General features: G+C 43.5%; 1 protein-coding gene across 1 annotated transcript in view; it reads left to right on the forward strand.

Moving 5' to 3' along the window:
• The first annotated feature begins 10,907 nt into the window (after positions 1-10,907).
• Positions 10,908-20,352, forward strand: part of JAZF1 (JAZF zinc finger 1) — a 328,048-nt gene continuing 318,603 nt past the window's right edge. Inside the window, exon 1 of the mRNA XM_069462295.1 lies at positions 10,908-11,241. Coding sequence (XP_069318396.1) covers positions 11,127-11,241 — 115 coding nt within the window. The 5' untranslated portion in view covers positions 10,908-11,126. The remainder of the gene's footprint in view (positions 11,242-20,352) is intronic.

The raw sequence follows: 20,352 nt of genomic DNA on the forward strand, positions 1-20,352 counted from the left end.
CACTCCCATGTTTATTGTAGCACTATTCACAATAGCTAAGATGTGGAATCAATTTAAGGTGTAATGAAACAATTTTGACAGGCTGTTACTTGTGTAGAAAACAACCTTTCTTACCATTTCCCACCCCTTCACCATCTGCCACACATGCACCCCACACACTCCCTCTCCCTCCCTCTCCCCACACTACTGCTATATAAGGGAGGGAAACTTTGATAGGATGCAGAGGTACTCCTATTCCACGGAGGACAGCTTAGCGCTGGCAGGTACTCAGGCACTTGGGTTATACTTGCATTTTTAAAATAACTTTATTAAGATAATTGAAATATATTTACTTCTAAATCATGACCTCAAATTGCTATGCTATTTTAATTCTATGCTTTCGTTTGTGTGAGTGTGTGTGCATGTGTGTGTGTATGTTTGAGAGCGTTTTTGGTGTGTGTTATTCTAGCAGTAACCTTTGTATTTGCTGTTTGTAAACTGCTGCACTCTGGTAAAACCAGAACCCCTTGTGTATTGGCCTGTGGACAGAGTAAAAGTAAAAGGCTTTGGGAACTCTGAAACACTAATGGTGGATATGTAAATTGGTAAGCCCACTTTGGAAAACGGTTTGGCAGCATCTACGAAAACTGAACATAGGCATGTTTATGGATCATACTCATGACCATCAACTTAATGACATAGCTTTATCCACTGTATCCATACTAGGACCCAGTTCAGCCTTCCTTCCCCTGTGACAACTCAGGCCTTGTTAACCTCCTGCAGCATCCTCTCCATGAGCTGATCATAGGTGGGCCCACCTCAACCCAGCAGAGGCAGGTTCACAGCTGTGAACCGCAGTGGGAAAGATCAGGAGACTTGGGCAGCCTCCTCTCAGTAAACTCCCTGAACACTATATAAGATTCCCCACTCCTTTTCCAGAAACCTTCAAACTCTGTACCATTTGGGATGACTTAACCATCAGTATCCAATATTATAAAGCCCAACACAAACTGGCTTATACTGTAAAAGGTGAGTCATTGGCTCATGTAACTGCAAAGACACCAGTGCAGGCTTCAGGTACGGTTCTATCAGAGGTCCAGTTCAGTTTCTCTGAGATCTCTGAACTCTGCATTCTGCCAAGTCAGCTTGGTCCTCAGGCAGATGTGCCTCATGGTCTTAAAATGTCTGCCAGCATCAACTGGGCTACCTGCTTCCTCATTCAAGGGAGGCCAAGAGAGCAGGCCTCTACCCCAGATAACCACGGAATAAACTCTCTGAGCTTAACTCTGATGGGACCTTCTGGCCACATGCCCACCTCCTGACCCAATCATTTTGGCAGCAAGACTCCATCTGCCTGCAGTGCTGAAGCCCCAAGCCCTAGTCAAGCAAAACAAAACAAAAAACAAACAAACAAAAAGAACTCCTGTTGCACTTCCCGCAGAATAATGGGTGCCTTACTATGTCTACATCACTAAAAGGAATCCAGGCAGGTGGCCCACCTCAGAACAAAGAAGGTCTACTCCAAAGTAGACCTTCCTCACGATGGTTTAGAAATAGCAGTGGTTGGCAACTGTAAATGCCAATTTCCCTCCTCTAACTTAAAGTTCTGCCTCACTGCTGTATCAGACTGTAATATCCACCCACTTCTCCAAGAACTCTAAGAAAACTTGGAGGGAAGAGATGACCACACGCCATAGCATTTGTAGCACTGGATTCAGAGATGATAATAAAAACAGCTCATCTTTAATTAGCCTTTTATAGTAGTGTAGCATTTTATAGTAGCATTTTATAGTATTCTAGTGTGTTTTCACAGGCAGCACCTCATTTCATTCCCAGAAGCTGGGTAGGAACTGTCCTGTTACATCCAGTTTGTAGAAAAGGGAATCTCCAAGAGAGTGAGTGACTTACCCAAGGTCAACGATCTGTAAGTGATAGAGCTGGCATTAGGATCTAGAACTTTTTAATGCTGAACTTTTGTGGGAACCTTTCCTCTGATTAGTCTTCTGGAACAGGGTACAGAATAAGAAAGAGAAGATGCAGACTTGATTGTGGTTCAAAGGAATGAGAGACCGGAGTAGGGGTTGTCTGCAGGGGGGATTCCTCTGCTGCAGGACTTTGGTGCACAGGAAAGAAAAGACAGAAAAGATCCCCTCAACTTTGCTTCTGCCCTTTTTTTGGTTTGCTTTCCCAATTTCCTTTTTTCCTAACTGTTTCTTTCTCAAATTCTCTTCTCTGGTGCAACCTTCTCAAACACAAAACCAAACACTTTCCATGGCCAGGCCCCATTCAAGGATCAATTCTGAAAAGGCATTCTGGGAGGGTGGGAGTGGGGGGCAAGGTAGGGAAAGGGGGAGGGGATAGAACTGGGGAAGGGGAGGATGAGAATGGGGAGGATAAGAATGGGGATGGGGAAAGCAAGAGAAAAAAATTGGAATCATGAGTTGGCTGTGACACTGAAGACTAACTGCAATCTAAAAATATTAGATTACTACATACATTTTTAAAGAGAATACCTTCACGGCAATGTGACTTTGAACTGCAGGTGGAAGACTGGTGACACGCAAAGACGGGGAATCCCAACCCTACCAACTGAAGAGTTTTGTTAATTAGTTTAAAGTATAGCTGGAAACTGGTCAGGCACTATAAAACATTATCTTTTATGGCACTCATTTTAAATGAATTTGGAGTTTTCATATATTCAGCTTATTGGAAATTAATTTTCTTATGACTCTGATCTGCATTGAGGAATATGAAGAGATATTCAGAATCAAGAAGTGTTACAGCCTGGAAGATAGTCCTTATTGACTATTTCTTCCCTCTGATATGACCATTACCTGGGCAGCTCTGATATTATCTTGGAGATCTGTTTAAGGTACACAGGGCCCTTTTTGAATTGTTCGCACCAAGAATTAGATTGCATCTAATCTCATGGCAATGAGAAATTGAGAACCCATTAATCTGGATATTCCTGGGCTGTTGTGACAATCAGAGTAACCTAATTTTTGCACTGTGGCATGGAAGGAAAACAGGTGTTGCAAAATAGTGGGCTCATGGCCCAGATGTGGGCTGCAGGTGAGACTTGTTCGCCTTCCAGTGTTTCAAGAGAACAATTCTTTCCAGGTCATGGCTGGTCTCCACCATTCACACGATACATACACAAGCTCTCACATACCTCTTCCCTCCTTGCTTCTCCTGCCTGGCCCTTCAGGCTTCTGAGTTTGAGGCCTCTAAGATAAGAAAATTCATTAAATATATAAAGCAATACAGGGATGGAAGATTATCATTCATCTTGGTAAACACACAATGGGATGAAAATTATAGAAAGGTAAATTTAGTTATAAAATCAAGGAGAAAAGTCTTCCTGGAGAAATTATTGGAATCTGGGTTTGTTTTCTGAAAGGTGAAAGTAGACTCCACATGGGTCCAGCTCAGGAAAAGAAGGGATTGGGTTGCAGAGCCCTGCGAGATGGTGTTCAGTGGCACTGTTTGTTCTCTGACTCTGGGAACTAAAATTGCAACAGAAAATATGATTACACCAAACAATTGGCTGAAAGGCAACGTGATTACAGTCATTACAGGACAGGAGACAAAGACAAAGAGCATGACGAAAGCAAAAAGGATCACCTTTCCTCTTGATAGGTGATGCCTGTGTTCCCCACTCCACCCCGAAATCAACAGTAGGAAGGCACAGAGTGAAGATTAAGTCAAGGACCAGCCGAAGAGCAAAACAAGGGTATCTTTTAAAAGTTTTACTTCTCCATAAAGTTTAGTTTTAAAATAAGGTACTTAAGACCAGGAAACAAGCTTGGCAAGAGCAATGAAAGGACCTCCCAAAGGAGAAGGGAAGGGAAAAAGATAAGGCAAGAGCTTCAATACCTGCTGAAAGCCCCATGACTTCTCCATCATCAATAGCCATCCTGATCCTTAGTACCCTCGCCTAAGTCCATCTGGCAAAGCAGGATGCTTTTGCATCCTAGAGCATCTTAGTGTTTGTGATATATGTGATCATGGTCCTTACCTGTGCAAAGATCCCAACTTCTCCCCCAGATTCAAGAGGAGAAAAGGAAAATGTTCTATAATCCACAAATTCAAGTATGGATATTATGTTAAGAGCAAGGATTCTGGAGTCAGACAGACCTGAGTTCAAATCCCAGTTCCAGCATTTTATTTTTTATTTTTTTGAGACAGAGTCTCGCGCTGTTGCCCGGGCTAGAGTGAGTGCCGTGGCGTTAGCCTAGCTCACAGCAACCTCAAACTCCTGGGCTCAAGTGATCCTCCTGCCTCAGCCTCCTGAGTAGCTGGAACTACAGGCATGTGCCACCATGCCCGGCTAATTTTTCTATATATATTTTAGCTGTCCATATAATTTATTTCTATTTTTGGTAGAGAAGGGGTCTTGCTCTTACTCAGGCTGGTCTCGAACTCCTGAGCTCAAACAATCCGCCTGCCTCGGCCTCCCAGAGTGCTAGGATTACAGGCGTGAGCCATCATCCTCGGCCCTAGTTCCAGCATTTATTAGCTTTAAAGACCTCAGCAAGTTACCTTATTTCCCTGGGTTTTATTTTTTCTCATCCATAGTTTGGGTACAATAGCATTTGTCTACTTCATATGATTTAAATATTGCTCTATGTTAACGCATCTAGTCCAATGTCTTGACATAATAGTAAGTACTCAATGTATGGTGGTAATTGTTATTTAAAATAATTATCATAATGAACTTGAACATCTATGAAAGTGAAAGGTATGCTAGTCAGTCTATAAAAGGAGAGCTAGTGTCTGGTCTCATGTCATGGCTGAATGCCTCTCTGCTTATCTCTGTGCAGTTGAACAGCTTTGTCTGCATCAGCAGAGACTACGAAACTAGCACTATCAAAACGAATGAGACAAACATTTTGTAAGTGCCTGTTATGGGTGCAGCACAGTGATAACCGTGATAGACCTTAAAAGAAGTCTCATGAAAGGTTGGGCCATGATCATGGGAAGGAATAATTGTTGTATTCTATCTAAGCTAAGAGATAATTGAAGACTATCTATCATTGATGCTACATAAGAGAAAAACAGTAACAAATTGTTAGAAACTGCTTTAACATTGAAAACTGAAATCTTAGCACACTGCCTTATCACAGTGCTGAGCTATACCCCCATATAACTTTTACACTATGTGCAGACACAATGAACGATAGTCTCCTTCCTCAAGGAGGCTGTGATCAAGTGCAGTGGCCTCTAAGGAGGAATACATTCAGCCCGGGATGTGGGCCAGCAATACTCTGGGTGTGGGATAAAGATATTAGACCTTCTATTTCTGTGATTAAAAAAAAAAGTCATCTTTTTAAAATGCCTGATTTATTTTATAATATACATACTATATTTGAAAAGTAGTGCTTGTATATAATTTACAAATAAAAATATAAATTTCTATGAGATCAAGCCTCAAATTTTCTTGATGGGATTCTTGATCAAAAAGGTTTGCAAACCACTGGTATAGAGAAGGAAGACTAGTAAGTCCACAATCAAAATCTAACACACAAGGAGCTTGGCTGGAATGTAGATGATAAGCATTCAGCTTAGCAGAGAAGGAAGAGGAGGCAGGATCCAGAGAAAGCTTCCTGGAGGTAGCGATAGGCTGAGTTGCTGAAGTGTGCTTGATGGAACGAAAGAGGAAGAGGGAAAAAGAATGTTCCAGGCAGGCTACACAACACATGCAAAGAAAGGCAAGGTGGCCTGTGCATGAACACGTGCATTTTGAAAACTGAAGTAATTTGGTACATCTTGAACTGTCAATACATGTGGGGGAACTGCAGAAGGTAAGTCTGGGAGGCTTCTGCAGAGATTGATTATGGTCATTAAAGAGTAGGAAGCTTATTCTGATAGTGAAGGGTTACCACTAAGGGATTCTTGCAAAGGGGGTGAGACGGTGGAGCAGTGTTTCCAACTTGATTCTCTGGTCCGGTCTCTTTTGACACTTGTCTGAGTCCTCGAGAAAACAGATTGAAATAGTGCGAGCTGGTGAAACTTCAAAAAGCTAGGACAAAAAAGGTGCTAGCAATCTTTGAAGGGATAGAAACCCTCAACACTGTGTATTGCTGGGTGAGCATCAATACGCCTAAAAACACATCTTTGGGCAAAAAGGCTATGTAGTCTTTTCCAAGCATTAGTGCCTTAGTAGCTCCATTACCATCAACAGCAACAGGAGTTATTACCTGAGTGAGCCAAAGCTGGAAAGGGGGGGAATAGCAGCAGACACCAAAGCAGCAGAAAGGGCAGTATGTGCCATCCAACTGAGTCATCCCTGGCAGACTCCTAGAATGGACTCAGGAGGGCCATGCAAGGCACCTGGTGTCCCCTCATATGAGGAGAGTCTATATTTATCTCATTCAAATTGTATCCCTATCCGTGGTATCTTGCAAAAGGGATCAGGATTGCAGGGTTGCATAAATCCTGGGGTCACTGTTCATGCAACTGCCTATATAAATACAGCCTTCTGGAGTTGTGCAACAGGACACTTGCATAGATGTTCCATCAAGATATGTTAAAGGAACAAATGAAATAGTGACTGCTTGGCTGTTCTTATGAACCTTATTTTAAACCTCAGGCTGGGCTGGCCTGAGAAGCAGTGGTTCCCATCAGATTTGGGTTTGGAGCTACCATCTGGGTGGCAGTGTGGCAGATGACAACAGGGGGATGGACCTGGGATGCTCAATTAGAACTGCAGTCATTGGCAGGGTATTTTATCACTTTAGTTCCAGAGAAGTCCTGAAAGGAACTGGAAATAATTTAGTTCCATAACTATGTATATAGTCAGTAGGGCAGAAGTAGCCAGGTGGAGAGCTAGGGGGTAATGCCCATGAGGATCAGTCGCTGGTGGCAACTGACAAGAGAACCCTTGTTACTCATTCAAAGGCCAACTCTTAATCCTGGGCAAATGAGACTGGGGGACAAAATGAGAAGTAATCACCAAAGAGCAGATAAAGCTGATTCATTTCTGAGCTGGAATAAAATCAGTACAAAGAACGTGAGGACTTGGTTGCATAAATATTAAACAAGAAAATCTGGAATAGACATTGTCCTCCTTGGAAGGAGGTGGGGCCTAAAGAAAACACCCTATTGAGGCAAAGGTTGATAGAAGTGGCAGCCTTAGTAGTCAAGAACTGGGGAGCGTCAGACATTGCTGTAAATGACTTGCATGAGCTGAAGAAGACCTGGGTTCATGATCTGCTCATTCTACACAATGGTGGCAGTAAAAGGAGTGCCCCAAGACATTGCAGAGCCTGTTTATATCTAGTAAACCTGAAAAGAACCTTAAAGAGGAACTTGGAAAAGAACCCACAAAGTCAGAGAAAGCTAGAGATAAAGATGGTATCAAGAGTTATATTCAAGATAGAATCCAATGTTCACACAGCTCCTCTTGTAGCGCTAACAGATGTCCACACAGGGCACAGGAAGTGCACGGTTTTGATTATCAGGGTATCCCGAAATTAACCAAATCCTGTATGCAGAGGCCTGACAGCTGCATGCAGCAGGATCTTTCAGTGGCTTCAGTTGGCTCCATTAGATCAATGGATTTGCACCTCCCTAGCAGCTGCCCCACACCCAGGGCACTGGCCATGCTGGATTTTAGGAGATTGCCACTGGATCCCAAATCATTTATACTAAGTACCATGCTACGGGGCCACTATGTTACAGCAAGTGTTACAGCGAGTGGTCCCGAGGACAAACCGAGCGGCATATGGAGAGTCGGAGAATCAAGGTTTATTTGCCAGCGGGCTCAGAGGGGTCTCGCCACCAAATTCTGAGCCCTGTCTACCCAATTTTTCCCACTTTTATTAAATTGGGGTGATCCAAGGGGTGTACTCTCAGGTGACTAATGCCCACCAGGTAATAGGTTAGTTGATGTGTCAGGTAATAGGTTAGTATTATGTTGATGCTCCAGGTAGCAGGTTTAGTGTTATGCTGATGTGCCAGGTAATAGATTAGTTGATGGGCCAGGTGTTCAGATAGTATTACGCTGATGTGGATCTTCCGTGAGGGGTGGGGGTCTCAGGTGGCTGCTGTGCTAAGTAATAGATGGGGGTTTTCCTTATCAACTATACATCCATACTTTGGACCTACATGCTGGGAGGCACTGTGTGCTGCAGGGAGAGGCAGATGGTTTCCAAGAAAAGGCTCCTTCAAGCCAGGGAATGCTTCTAGTCCACAGCTACTCTCATATCCTTCTGACTTCTCAGTTCTCTCACTGTCCCTTTATTTTGAAATATTTTTACTCCTCAACTTAGATTTTTTTGGAAGTATGGTGTTTTATGTATTTTTACAGCCTAAATGTTGACTTTATCTAAAGGGACACCCTTGAAACAAACATTTTTAAATGTAAGGTACAAATGCCATCGCAAAGCAATTTTTTTAAGTTTGCCTGTGGTTACTATATTGTTGTCCTTCTATTGTCTTTTAATGCCTTACTGAATGCACTACGAACACAGAGGGAAAACTGTGCACCAGGGAGAACTTGCTTGATGCTTCTGGCTTCAGTTTACCCCATCTACAAAATCAGTGGGTCTGATGGCCAAAGTACCTTCCAGATCTAAAAGATTATGATCATATATCTCATATAAAGGCCAGAAATGCCTAGAATATGCAGATTAAAAAAAACAGTCTGAGCAGAACATCACATAAGCAAAGCTGTGGTCATATATGAAGTAGTAGGGTGGGTTATTTCAGGTAAAATAAATTCCTTACAAAATATTAATCATTATCCAAGGTAGAGAAAATAATTTTAAGTCTTAAAAATCCAAATCTTGATTCATTTGTAAGGTTACTTTGGCTCCTTTTGTTAAAAAAAAAAAATCTGTTTGTTCAATTTGGCCTACCAAGATTTTATTTTAGGAATAGTGAAACTGATAGGAGGTAGTGGAGAGCCATGCGTTGGTGAAATCCAGGCTCCTTTACTTCTTTCATCTTTCACCTGCACATTTCTGGCACTTTCATGTCTAAGCTCTCTTGTCTGAACCACCTCTGAGCCTCTCCACACTCTTTCTGGAGTTAACAATTCCACACAGATAGTTTTTCTTCCAGAGGACACAGGTGCCACTTCTTCAAAGCTCTTGGTGCTCCCCAGATGCTGCACAGTGGGGCTACCTAACACTGAGATCTCTAGGGGAGGTTGTTTTGGCACTGTTTTTGGCTGAAGTTTTTGCATTGCATTTCCATGTCATTCTGTGTGGTATGTGCCTGCCAGATATTCTGCTTGCTCTCAGCTGAAGGCCTTCCCAGACGAGGCAGCTGAATGCACTGCACAGCTGCCAAAATTCTAATTCAAGATCAGAATTCTAACTCCTGCTCTTTAGACCCTTGTCTGGCCTTGGCCCCAGTCTTCTGCCAACCGGGTCCCTGGTTCATTATGAGGCCCACCAGAGCCCTTCCCCCACCCTCAGTTGGGTCCAGGAAACCATTCTTTTTTTTTTTTTTTTTTTTTATTTCAGCATATTATGGGGGTACAAAAATTTAGGTTACGTACATTGCCCCTCCCCCCCGCCCCCAGGAAACCATTCTTGGCACCAAACTGAACTTCGAGGACACAGCTGCCCCAGCCCCACCCAATCCAAATCTCATCTCAGCACAAGTTTGTCACCTTGCAAGCTGGAAGACAGAAGGGATGGGCAAGAAGGGAGAATGCCATGGGTGAGGGAGCTCAGCCCCAGTCACTGTGATGGTCAGACTGTAAAACTTTCTGCAGCAACAGGAAAACTACATGTGCCTTTACTCTAAACACTTACAGGAAAAGCCTTAACAATCCCATTATTAGAAATAACATTAGAGATGCACACAGTTTATGAAGGGAGGAATAATAATTCTGTATGTATCTTCACTCTGTAAGTGAAATTTGCCCTAAGGAAAAATGCTAACTTCAGTATACATATATTAATAAAAAATGTGCTCTTGGGTCATAAACTGCTGATAATGTATAATGTTTCTTCGGGACCTGAAAAAGTGCTACTGGACAACATACACTTTACAGGTAAAAATGACTGTAACTGGGGGTGGGTTGGGGACAAGAAGGCAATTCTTAGCAAAATGCTGATTTTCATTCAACTTAAGTGCTTAACTGGTCCTCATTATAGTTTAAATGCTCACAGGATGGTGTAATCTTGATTGATTGGAAGAATCCCTTCACTTTTAAATGAAGAGTTTAACCCTTGACCTTGTTTCCACTCCTAGCCTTAACCAAGGCACTGTTCTTTCTGCTGTGGCAGAAACACACAGATGGGTGTGTTGAGAAGGTGTGGTGGATACAGTGGGGTGCTGTATTTTGGGGCAATGAAATTATTTTCATTTCTGTTTTCCCGAATGGAGCAAGGAGTATAACAAATGTGGTACATATGTAAAACACAGGCATATGCACTTGACAACCAAGCAGTCTATTTTGAAATTTAAATAAAGCTAAGATTTTCTTCTGGCCTAGAGGGAAGCTTCATTAAAATCAATTAGTACAAACCTCCAGAGAATATAGACTTTTTAAAAGAGAAGGTTTAAAGAATAAGGTGCACACAATTACCTTTCCTGGGTCCCCTGTGAATGTCAGTGTCACACCCAGACAGGTGGCCAAGTGCAAACAAATGTCCCTGAGAGAGGCCTGGGTAACTCCCCGAGTTCCACCGCTGGGAAGTACGTGTAATTAACGGATGTGTATGTATCAAGAATGAAATATACATAACCGAGGAGGCTCCAAACAGACTGCATGTATGGCAAGCTGAGAAGGGCCGGCCGAGTGGGATAAAGTTGGTGGCGGGCGCCCGCAGGTGAGGCCTCGGTCCCGGAGCGGAGGTTGGTGCCGCACAGCTGTAGCCGCGCGCCCTGGTCCCTCCTCCCAGCTGCGGCGGCCTCACCCCCACCCCCACCCCCACCCTCCCCCCGCCGCTCCCGACGCTGCCGCCGCCGCCGCCGCCGCCGCCTCCCCTCTGCCTCCCGGTGGCTCCTCGCGCTCCTTCCATCTCTCTCGCCCCCTCTCCCTCCGTCCCGTCCTCTCCGCTCCCCTCACCCCGCCTCTCTCCCCCTCCCCCAGCCCCTCCTCTTCTCACCCCACCCGGCCTCCCTCCCTCCCTCCGCCCGCCCGGCGCTCGCAGAGCCGACACCAGGGGGGCTCTCGATGTAGCACCATGACAGGCATCGCCGCCGCCTCCTTCTTCTCCAATACCTGCCGATTCGGGGGCTGCGGACTCCACTTCCCCACCCTGGCCGACCTCATCGAGCACATCGAGGACAACCACATCGGTAAATGGCCCGGGGATGGGCGGGGGTGCCGGGCGCGCGGAAACTCCAGCTCAGGCGAGAAGCCCCAGAATGGCCAGGGGTGGCCGGGAGGGAGGGAGGCGGCGGCCGGGCGGCGAGGGTGTGTGCGAGCCCCGGGCGTGGGGGTGGAGGGATGCGGAGGCGCGAGGTGCTGGGGGGGGGCGGTGCGGGGAGCAGGGTGGGGTGGGGGAGGGGGCGGGCGCCCCGAGGTGCAGCGGGCAGGCGGGCGGGTTGGGGGATTCCGAGGGGCGTGCACGCGGGCGGCAAAGTGGTGGGAGTGGGGGTGCACGGCGGCGGGGCCGAGCGCTGGCGGAGGGGCGCGGCGGGCGGGCGGGCGCCGGGCAGGGGCGCGGAGTTAGTTGGCCCGGGTGGTCGGAGCGGCCCCGGGCGCCGGGGGCGGCGGGGGGCGGGCGCTGCACGCCGCCTGCCGCTTCCGCCCCGGCTCGAGCTGTCAGGGCTCGGCGGCGGCTGCAGCCGCTGGGAGGTGGGAGCGGGGGGGGGGGGGCGGGGGTGGCTCCACCGCGGCAGCCATTCCGCTTCCTCCTCCCGCCGCCGCCGCCGCCACTGCGTCCTGTCAGCGCCGGTTGCTAGGTGTGGTGCGGCGGGAGGGGGCCGGAGCCGGCCGCCGCGGACGGGGACGGGGCACTCGCCCTCTCCCCGAGCGGTGGCAGAGCTGGCGGGGACGCGGGGCTGGGGGCTCTGGGCTCCTGCCCCTCCCCCGGCCTCCGCGGAAGCCGGGGCGCTGCGGGCTGAGATCCTGGGTGCGCCCGCGGGCCGCGCCCAGCGCCCCGGGGCTGGGCCGCCCTGGAGGCCCCTGCGGCTGAGTCCGCTGGAGAGCAGTCCCCCGGGGCCCGCGGCCGGCATTTAAATACGCCCGGCGTTGCGATTTGCCTTTCAAATGGTGCTAGGCCCGAGGTGAGCCGGCTGTGCCCGGGGATCCGTGGAGGCCTGCGCGGCGCCCCGGGCGCGGGGACGCGGGAGGGGGCGCCCTGCGGGGCAGTTGGTTTCCCTTCACGCCCAGGACCTGGGCACCTTTCAACAAGTCCTCTAATTCGCAGAAGCCCTTACACACATTTACACACTTCTATCCCGAGCCCCTGCGAAGGGAGGTGGGTCAGGTTCATCTGGCTCAGGCGATCCAGCCACCTGCGGAAGGTGTGGCCGGCGCCTACAAGTTGTCCTGAGTGGGCTAGGAGGTGAAGGGGCCGCGTGATGTCTCAATGGGGTTGTCTAATCTAGACGACCTGTAAATTGCCCCGGGAAGTCAAAATGAATGCCGTGGATTCAGCCATGTGGATGCAGCTCACGTTTCTACAAAGTTGAGAGAATAAATCACGACTGCTGTGTATTTATGCACGAATAAAATGGGGCAGAGCCTTATGCGTCTTTGCTTAGTATAACTCTGTCTCTGTGTACACAGTGGGTGCTTAATAAATATTGAATGTCTGCTTAGAATGGGATTTGATGGGCTTTCTGGAATGGGAAATAATCGTGGAAAATGTCTACAAAACGTCTTTAAAAAGATAATTTTGATGAGTAATTGTCCAAGTTTTTAAACTTTTAAAACGTCCAGGTAATAGTTTCTTCCATCTCCTCTGATAAAAGTGTGACAGAAGAGCTAGGCAAGTTTTGGTTGTTTTAAAAGTAGTTTAATGGAGTAACAAATTTGCTGATTCATATCATGAATGAATAGTCATAAATGAAAGTGCTTGAAAGTAAAAATCAGGATTTTCATAATGGCTAGCTTAAAATCCAGCTAAAACTCCAGTATTGCAAATTGCCAGTAGAAATTTTGATAGTTCCAAGTACCTCTTCTTACTCCCAATAATAAATAGAAAATAATAAATATAAATAATGCTGTCAATAAGTATATATTACATAAACATATATATAAATAACGTAAATAAATAATATCTTTTGACCTAGGGAAGGCCATCATTGCATGTTCCATTCATTCTTACTAGCAGTTATTTCAGGATAAACTATAATTTATATAAGCTGGGTAATAATTTTATTCCATTGCCTGCCTATTTGGATTTGCTGGTTAAAAGAAAATATAAATTATATTTATTAAAATGTGTTAAAGACAGTTATCCTTGTTGAGGATTTAGTTTGTAATCAACTAGATGATTAAAAACTAACTTGGTGATCATGAGTGTTTTTAAGTTTGCAGAAATTGTCTTAATATTGTGCAAACATTTTTTAAGGGGTTAAGAGTTTCATAAATTTTTAAAAACTCAGCTTTTATCATTGTATTTCATCCCCAAAGGGCTATCATTTTTCTTTTAATGTGAAAATATTGAAAATATATTTTAGTGATGACTTAAGCCAGCAAACCATGTGGCAGGGCTAACAGTTACTGTACGTGGGAAATAGTTTGAACCAGGAAACTTTATGAAACGTAAATGATAAAATGAACAAACATTTGAAATTCCCATGATGAAGAGACTTGGGCAGCTGTATATGCAGAAAGAAATGAGTTGATCTTAAGAATAAAAACATCTTGATTAGTAGGTAGTGTCATATAAATACACTTTTGATAAAGACGTATGCGTGAAAATACCAGGCAAAGCATTTAGCGACAGTAATATACATGTATTGTTATGTGGTATTGTTGGTGACTCAGTCTATAAATTTTTGGAGACAATTAGATGGTTATTTTAATGATTGACATTGATCTCATGTCTTTGTTAGCAAGTGATTACATTAAAAAAGATTCATGAAAGGATTAAGTGATGTATGTTATTTTACCTTTAATTTATTCAAAGATCGTGTTATTTAGCAATGATAAGAGTGTTAGAGATATGCTTAGATGAAAGTTCCATTTTGGGGACCTGTTTGGATTATTACCATTTAACCATTAGTCAAAACCCTTAAGCAGTGATGAAATGAATGTCTGTGGGAATATGATGTGTTTCTTGCTCGACACTTGTTTCAAGGCCTGTAGTTCTCATTGTGAGTATATTGTGTTCAGGTTAATTAAGTGCATTAAGTTGAGTGTAACTGTCCCTGTCATCTTATACGTGTGTACTTAGCTCTTGTTTTTAACCATTTTCCTCTTCCCATAAGGAAAAAAGATTTGGGGCTTTAGAACCAAGGAAAGTGTGATTTTTACCATCCTATGTTTTAGCTATTTTCACTCCTTCAGGAAGAGTGTTCTACCTATGTTCCTGTTTTCTTCCTTGCATTTCACTGCTGGTTCAGTATTGGAGCACCTGCCTTGGTGTATGACCTGAATATCCCAGCTAAAACTCTCTCCCACTCTGACTTAAATTGCCTAGAAATCCCACCAGCCTGCAACTTCTTGCAGGATAGCTTTGCTATCGGTTCATTTGTAGGCCTGGCTCTGTTTCGTGGTGATGGGAAAAGCTGGTCAGGGTTGGTTTGCTTCTTATTGAGAGTAGATAGCTGAATTTGTAGAAATACTTTTGATGTGAACATCTTAGAGAGGTGAAGTTAAACTGGTAACTAGGAGTCTTAGAAACACCAGGAGCGCTAAATTTAGCACTGAAGGTCATGCCTGGGACTCATGAAATGCTTGCTCCAACTCTGCATCCCGATGCTGTGAAATTGTTTGGCTTTTGATTTGAGAATGACAACTGTTGAATCATTCTTACCTGGTTTGATTATTTAGTGCATTTGTAAAAGTACCTCTGCATTTTAAATTTATGTACTAATACATATTGAGCACCTGCTTTGTGCCAGACAAAATTCTAGGCCCCTAGTGTTTTTGGTGAACAAAATAAAGATCTCAACCTTTGGGAAACTTACATTCTGTTGGAGGGAGATAGACAATATAAACAATTGAAGTAATTGATACAGTATGTTGGAAGGTGGTTAGTGATATAGAAAAAGAAAAGTTAGAGCAGAGTAAGGTGGATTGGGAGGAGGACGTGCTGGAATTTTAAATAGATGGGTCAGGAGGGGCCTCACTGAAAAACTGATATGGGAGCTGGAACCTTGAAGAAGGTGTGAGAGTTAGCCAGCCATGGGGCACATTGGGAGCAGTGAGGTCCAGGCAGGGAGCAGACAGTGCAAAGGCCCCAAGGCAGAACTGTGCTTCTTGAACAGAAACACAGGAGTCTGATCCAACTCAGTTATACTTGTGATAGTACTCATCTAGCAGGTCATTTAGAACATTCCCCAGATGTTAGGAGTCTCAGCTTTGCTGTTGTTGACACAGATTTTCTTGCAGGGGCCCTGTTGAAGGATGGAGTTTCATTAACTAAGAGTGGCTTACATTAGCTAAGACTTGGTAGTTCTTGACCCTGAATGTCAGCAGGCTTCTTGTTGTGTCTCTACTTGTTAATTTCCTCATCTCCAAAACTCAGATAATGTCCATGGTGCTTCACTTCATAGGGTGGATTTCTAAACCATCTAATGAATAAAGTTCAAAGTTTCTAGAAAGAAAAATAAGAGTACTTACTATAATAATATAGACTTTGACTCAAAAAATAGTTTAGTAAATATTTGCATTATCATCTCAAAGAAGCACCATAGTACACTAAACAGATAGGTTGTACAATATGCAGTAGGCCCTTATTATTCCCACTTTATAGGTGAGCAAACTGAGATACGGATAGGTTAAGTAGTTTGCCAAAGTTTCCACGGCTAGTAAGTATGATTTAGGATTTGAATTCCAGACAGGGTTGCAGAGTTGAGACTGTGCCAAATTGCCAAATGGGTAAAGAACTTGACAGCACCCTCCCCACTTCCCTCACACAACTGGTCTGTTTCCTCCTCTAGAAAGTAGCTCGGAGCTCTTGATGAGGATCATCTGAGAAGCAGCTTAGTGAACCTAGAGCCTGCTTGGAGTTGAACATAACACCTCTGCCGCTTGTTAGGCATATGACCGTGGACAAATCACTGTGCCTCCTCTGAAAATGAGGCAAATGACAGCACCCACCTCATGGAGTGGTTAAGGAGAAGTATGTAAGATGATATATGTAAAGTACTCATGTACAATATTAAGTTATCTACATCATCAAATTTCTTGCCATTTGTGTATTTACTAATAAATATATTTGTAATCCTACTGTGAAAGTCTGCATTAGAGGTTAATAGAACATGAGTTGTATCTACCCACTTGTGGTGCTGTTTAGGGCATTTTATAACTATGTAAAATCATCAGACTCTTCCCGGGAGAGATTGAGAATGTGAAATAGGAGACTTCTCGACAGCCCTGTTGGTGTGGCAGCCTCTGGCCACTTTCTCTTCTGTGTGGCCAGAGGCACTTTAGATGCTGGCAAAGGCATTTGCCGCTGTGGACTGAGAAAGTGGTGTCAAGGCCAGCGGCTTCCAACATGGCCTTTCCTTGTGGCCTGAATTTATTTGAAAAAACCCAGGGCTAGAAAGAGGCACTGTGCCTTGGGCCTGTAGGCACATTCCCTTGAGGACATTTCCTGTGGGGAGAAGGAATAACTGAATGAATAAATGAATGAACGAAAGGCTTGTTGCTGCCTGCCCTGCTCTCTGCCTGCACCCTGTGGCTTGGTAGTAAGATCCCCCTGTTACTCCCTCCCACAGTTCCCAAGAACCCCAGGTATAGAGTGCCAGGGGAGGTGTTAAATGCTTGTGCATGCAAGTTAAATGCACACCATCCTCAGTGTAAGGGAACCCTAAATCCAAAACTTCACAGTGATCTCCAAAACACTGTCTCCAGTAGTTTTTCCACTTGACTGTTTTACCTATAAATGGTCAAATCACCCTTTGTGAGACATCACTATTGAGTATCCTGTCTCATCAGTATCACAACTTCTGATTGTTTTCCTTTAGTGTGCATGGTTTCTGATATGGGTCAAACACCAAAACTCTGCCTCTAACTGACTGGGTTGCTAAAAACCTCCATATTCTTTAGTAAATGACTTCCTTTAGAGTTCATATATTTTAGAAACATCTTGACAATTCTAGAAATGCAAACTGACAGCTGTTTTCAGAAAACCTGATTCTTCCAGTTGATGACAGTGAAGAAGCCTTAAGGCTGGAGCAGGCTGGTGACACTTGATGAGAGGGTCATTCCTAGGACTGTGTGGAAGCCAAAGCCCTTATGTTTTAGACTGAGTATGAGAGACTGGAGACAATGCTACTGAAGCCCTTAAAAATCCTCTGTTTTGTAGTGTTTGCTTTTAGGACAAGAATCATACCCCACATTTGCTTATATTTCTCTCCCCACCCTATTGTTACTCCTGCCTTCAGATCTTGACAGTGCATACATGTCCTGGGTACTGAAGAAACAACGTGCTGGATTACAGATAGATATTTTGTTTCATGATGAGGTGATAGATTTGTTCCATGTTGACCTGACTAAAGTGTTGAATTGAAAATGTCCTTAATTTAGAATCTAAAAATCAGACATGAGAAATGTCAGAAATTTACTATGTGTATATTTTTTAAAAATGCCTTTCATTTAATATGCTAAATCAGTTTAAAGAAAATTATATTTTCCTCTTCAAATAAGCACTGAGACGTTACAGCAGTTTTCACCTTTTTTTTTTTTTTTTTTTTTTTAAGGCTAGCTGCAAGCAGGAACCAGATTAATGGTATTCTCTTTAAGGGTGAAATCTTTCCAATAACTCTCTCTCCACTTTGGCAGGAGTCAAAGGGACTCTTCTTGGGTCACTAATGATAGACCCTCTTCCTGGCACCAGAGAACATTGATAGTTTCCTGACGGCCATGTCCCTTATCTGGCTCACTCACTGGCCTCCCAAAGAAAGCACTGTTGATTTGTCTATCAGGCTACAGTGGTAACTTTCTCCTGAGATAGACCTTGAAGGGACAAGATCTGGATACCATGTTATTAGCACTGAAAAACTCACTATTTCTTTGGCATTACATATGTAATTGATATATATATATATATATACACACACACACACAAATATATAATAATACACATATAAACAATATATGTCTATATACACATACCACATATATGGCTATACATATATCCATAAGTGTATGTATATGTGTATATACATACACACATTTATATTACACATCTTTTCTCTCCCTCAGAGTTGCCATGGATGGTGAGGACTACCACATATTTTTGAGGATTTCCTATATGCTAGTTCTTAAGACAGTACTTACTGAATCCAAGGAGTTGAAATTTATCTGGAGAGACCAGACAGGTACAGACTGTGATAAATGATGAAGAGTAATAGGGACCACAGAGGCAGATTTATTATGAAGTGAATGAAGCTCCAGCCCCGGGGCCTCTCACTTGTTTGACACTCCTTTTTTTTTTTTTTTTTTTTGCCATTTTAGAGTATGTTGCTTGGGCTTACCCAAGCGCTTTCCAAGGCCCTGGAGGAGCCCTAGCAGTGTTTGTAGCGATGCATTCACGGGATCAGAACTTGTAAAATTTGAAAAAGATTTTAACAGCAGTCACTTAATATTTTCCTTTTCTACTCTGACTTCTGTCACATTTCTCTGAGTTTGATGGCATTGGAGTTTCAAGTATTTCTGAGATATAGCTAAGGGGAAGTTGAATTGGGGTTACTTATAGTTTGGGTTTAATGGGATGTAAATGCCTGTACAGTTCACAGTCATTTCTGTGTCTAGTTATGTTATCCTCAGCCCTGCGAGTGTAGGAATTGCTCCTAGGAACACCACCCACTGTGCCAGCTCACCTGGGGTCCTTACACAAAGGGGAGGGTCAGAGGTAGCATTGCAGCAGTCATGTGTAGCGTGACGTCTGTCATTGGGAATATGGTTTGAAATGTATAGAACCAGAAGCTAGCTAGCTAGAAAATTCTTCCTGTTGTTAGTTAGATGTGTAAAATTGTAAGTGGTGGATGTAGTTCTTATCTAAGTATAGTCAGAATGGAAATTCTTTTTTGTTAAGAATATATTCAGTAGTGCAAATATATAATTATAAATATACCTTTTTATGGGAATTCTGGTTTGTTTCTTTTTCATTTGACATGAATATATATTGATAACAAAAAAATACAACAAACTGGTTAGTGAATATCATCAATACAAAGAACAAGGCAGGGCGCGGTGGCTCATGCCTGTAATCCTAGCACTCTGGGAGGCCGAGGCCGGTGGATCCTTTGAGCTCAGGAGTTCGAGACCAGCCTGAGCAAGAGTGAGACCCCGTCTCTACAAAAAATAGAAAGAAATTATATGGACACCTAAAAAGATATATAGAAAAAATTAGCCAGGCATGGTGGCACATGCTTGTAGTCCCAGCTACTCAGGAGGCTGAGGCAGGAGGATCGCTTGAGCCCAGGAGTTTGAGGTTGCTGTGAGCTAGGCTGACGCCACGGCACTCACTCTAGCCCGGGCAACAGAGTGAGACTCTGTCTCAAAAAAAAAAAAAAAAAAATACAAAGAACATTTAAAGTATAGTCAATACACAAGAAGATTTGAAGTGCCTTGAATTTTTATGGCTCATATGCAAGAGAAATTTAATAGAGGTGTTTACAAATTTGACAGCAATCCTAGAAATTTATGTGACATTACCAATAAAGAGCTATGAGGCCAAAAGTGACTTTTCTGAATTATCAATAATTAAAAATAAATTTTGATCAGCCATTCTTGAGGGAAGACTGATTGGTCTTTTTGCCATATAGAAAATTATATTAATATAAATCATTGTCATATGAGAATTCATCAGAATGTATAGCCCAAAAGAAATATTTATAGTGGTGTGTCAGGCAGTTCAGTAATGCACATTCTGGCTTCTTTTCCTGGATTTTGATTTTGTGATGTTTTGATATTGTCAGCTTATAAAATTTTGTGTTTTGCTGTGATTTCTTAATCTAAATAATCACTTTTATAAGCATTTTGTATTTGTAACATTACATATTTTTTTCATAAAAGGTCTGAAGCTGCAGGCCCCACAAAACTTGGGTCCATTCCTTGAACTCCCAATTAGGACATCATTACTATGTGCTAAATAACTTTCATACAGTATTTAATTTATCCTCATAGCAAGCCTATAAAGTAGACATTACCCCCACCCTAGAAGTACTGCCTTCTAATCTGGAGTTAAATATGCTACCATATTAGTTAAATGCTATATCTAGTGAAATATGAAATAGAATGTTTATTTTAGTAAGGTTGTAAAACAGAAATATTTTCCT

The sequence above is a fragment of the Eulemur rufifrons genome, chromosome 29 (genome assembly GCF_041146395.1).
Source record: "Eulemur rufifrons isolate Redbay chromosome 29, OSU_ERuf_1, whole genome shotgun sequence".
Lineage (NCBI taxonomy): Eukaryota > Metazoa > Chordata > Mammalia > Primates > Lemuridae > Eulemur > Eulemur rufifrons.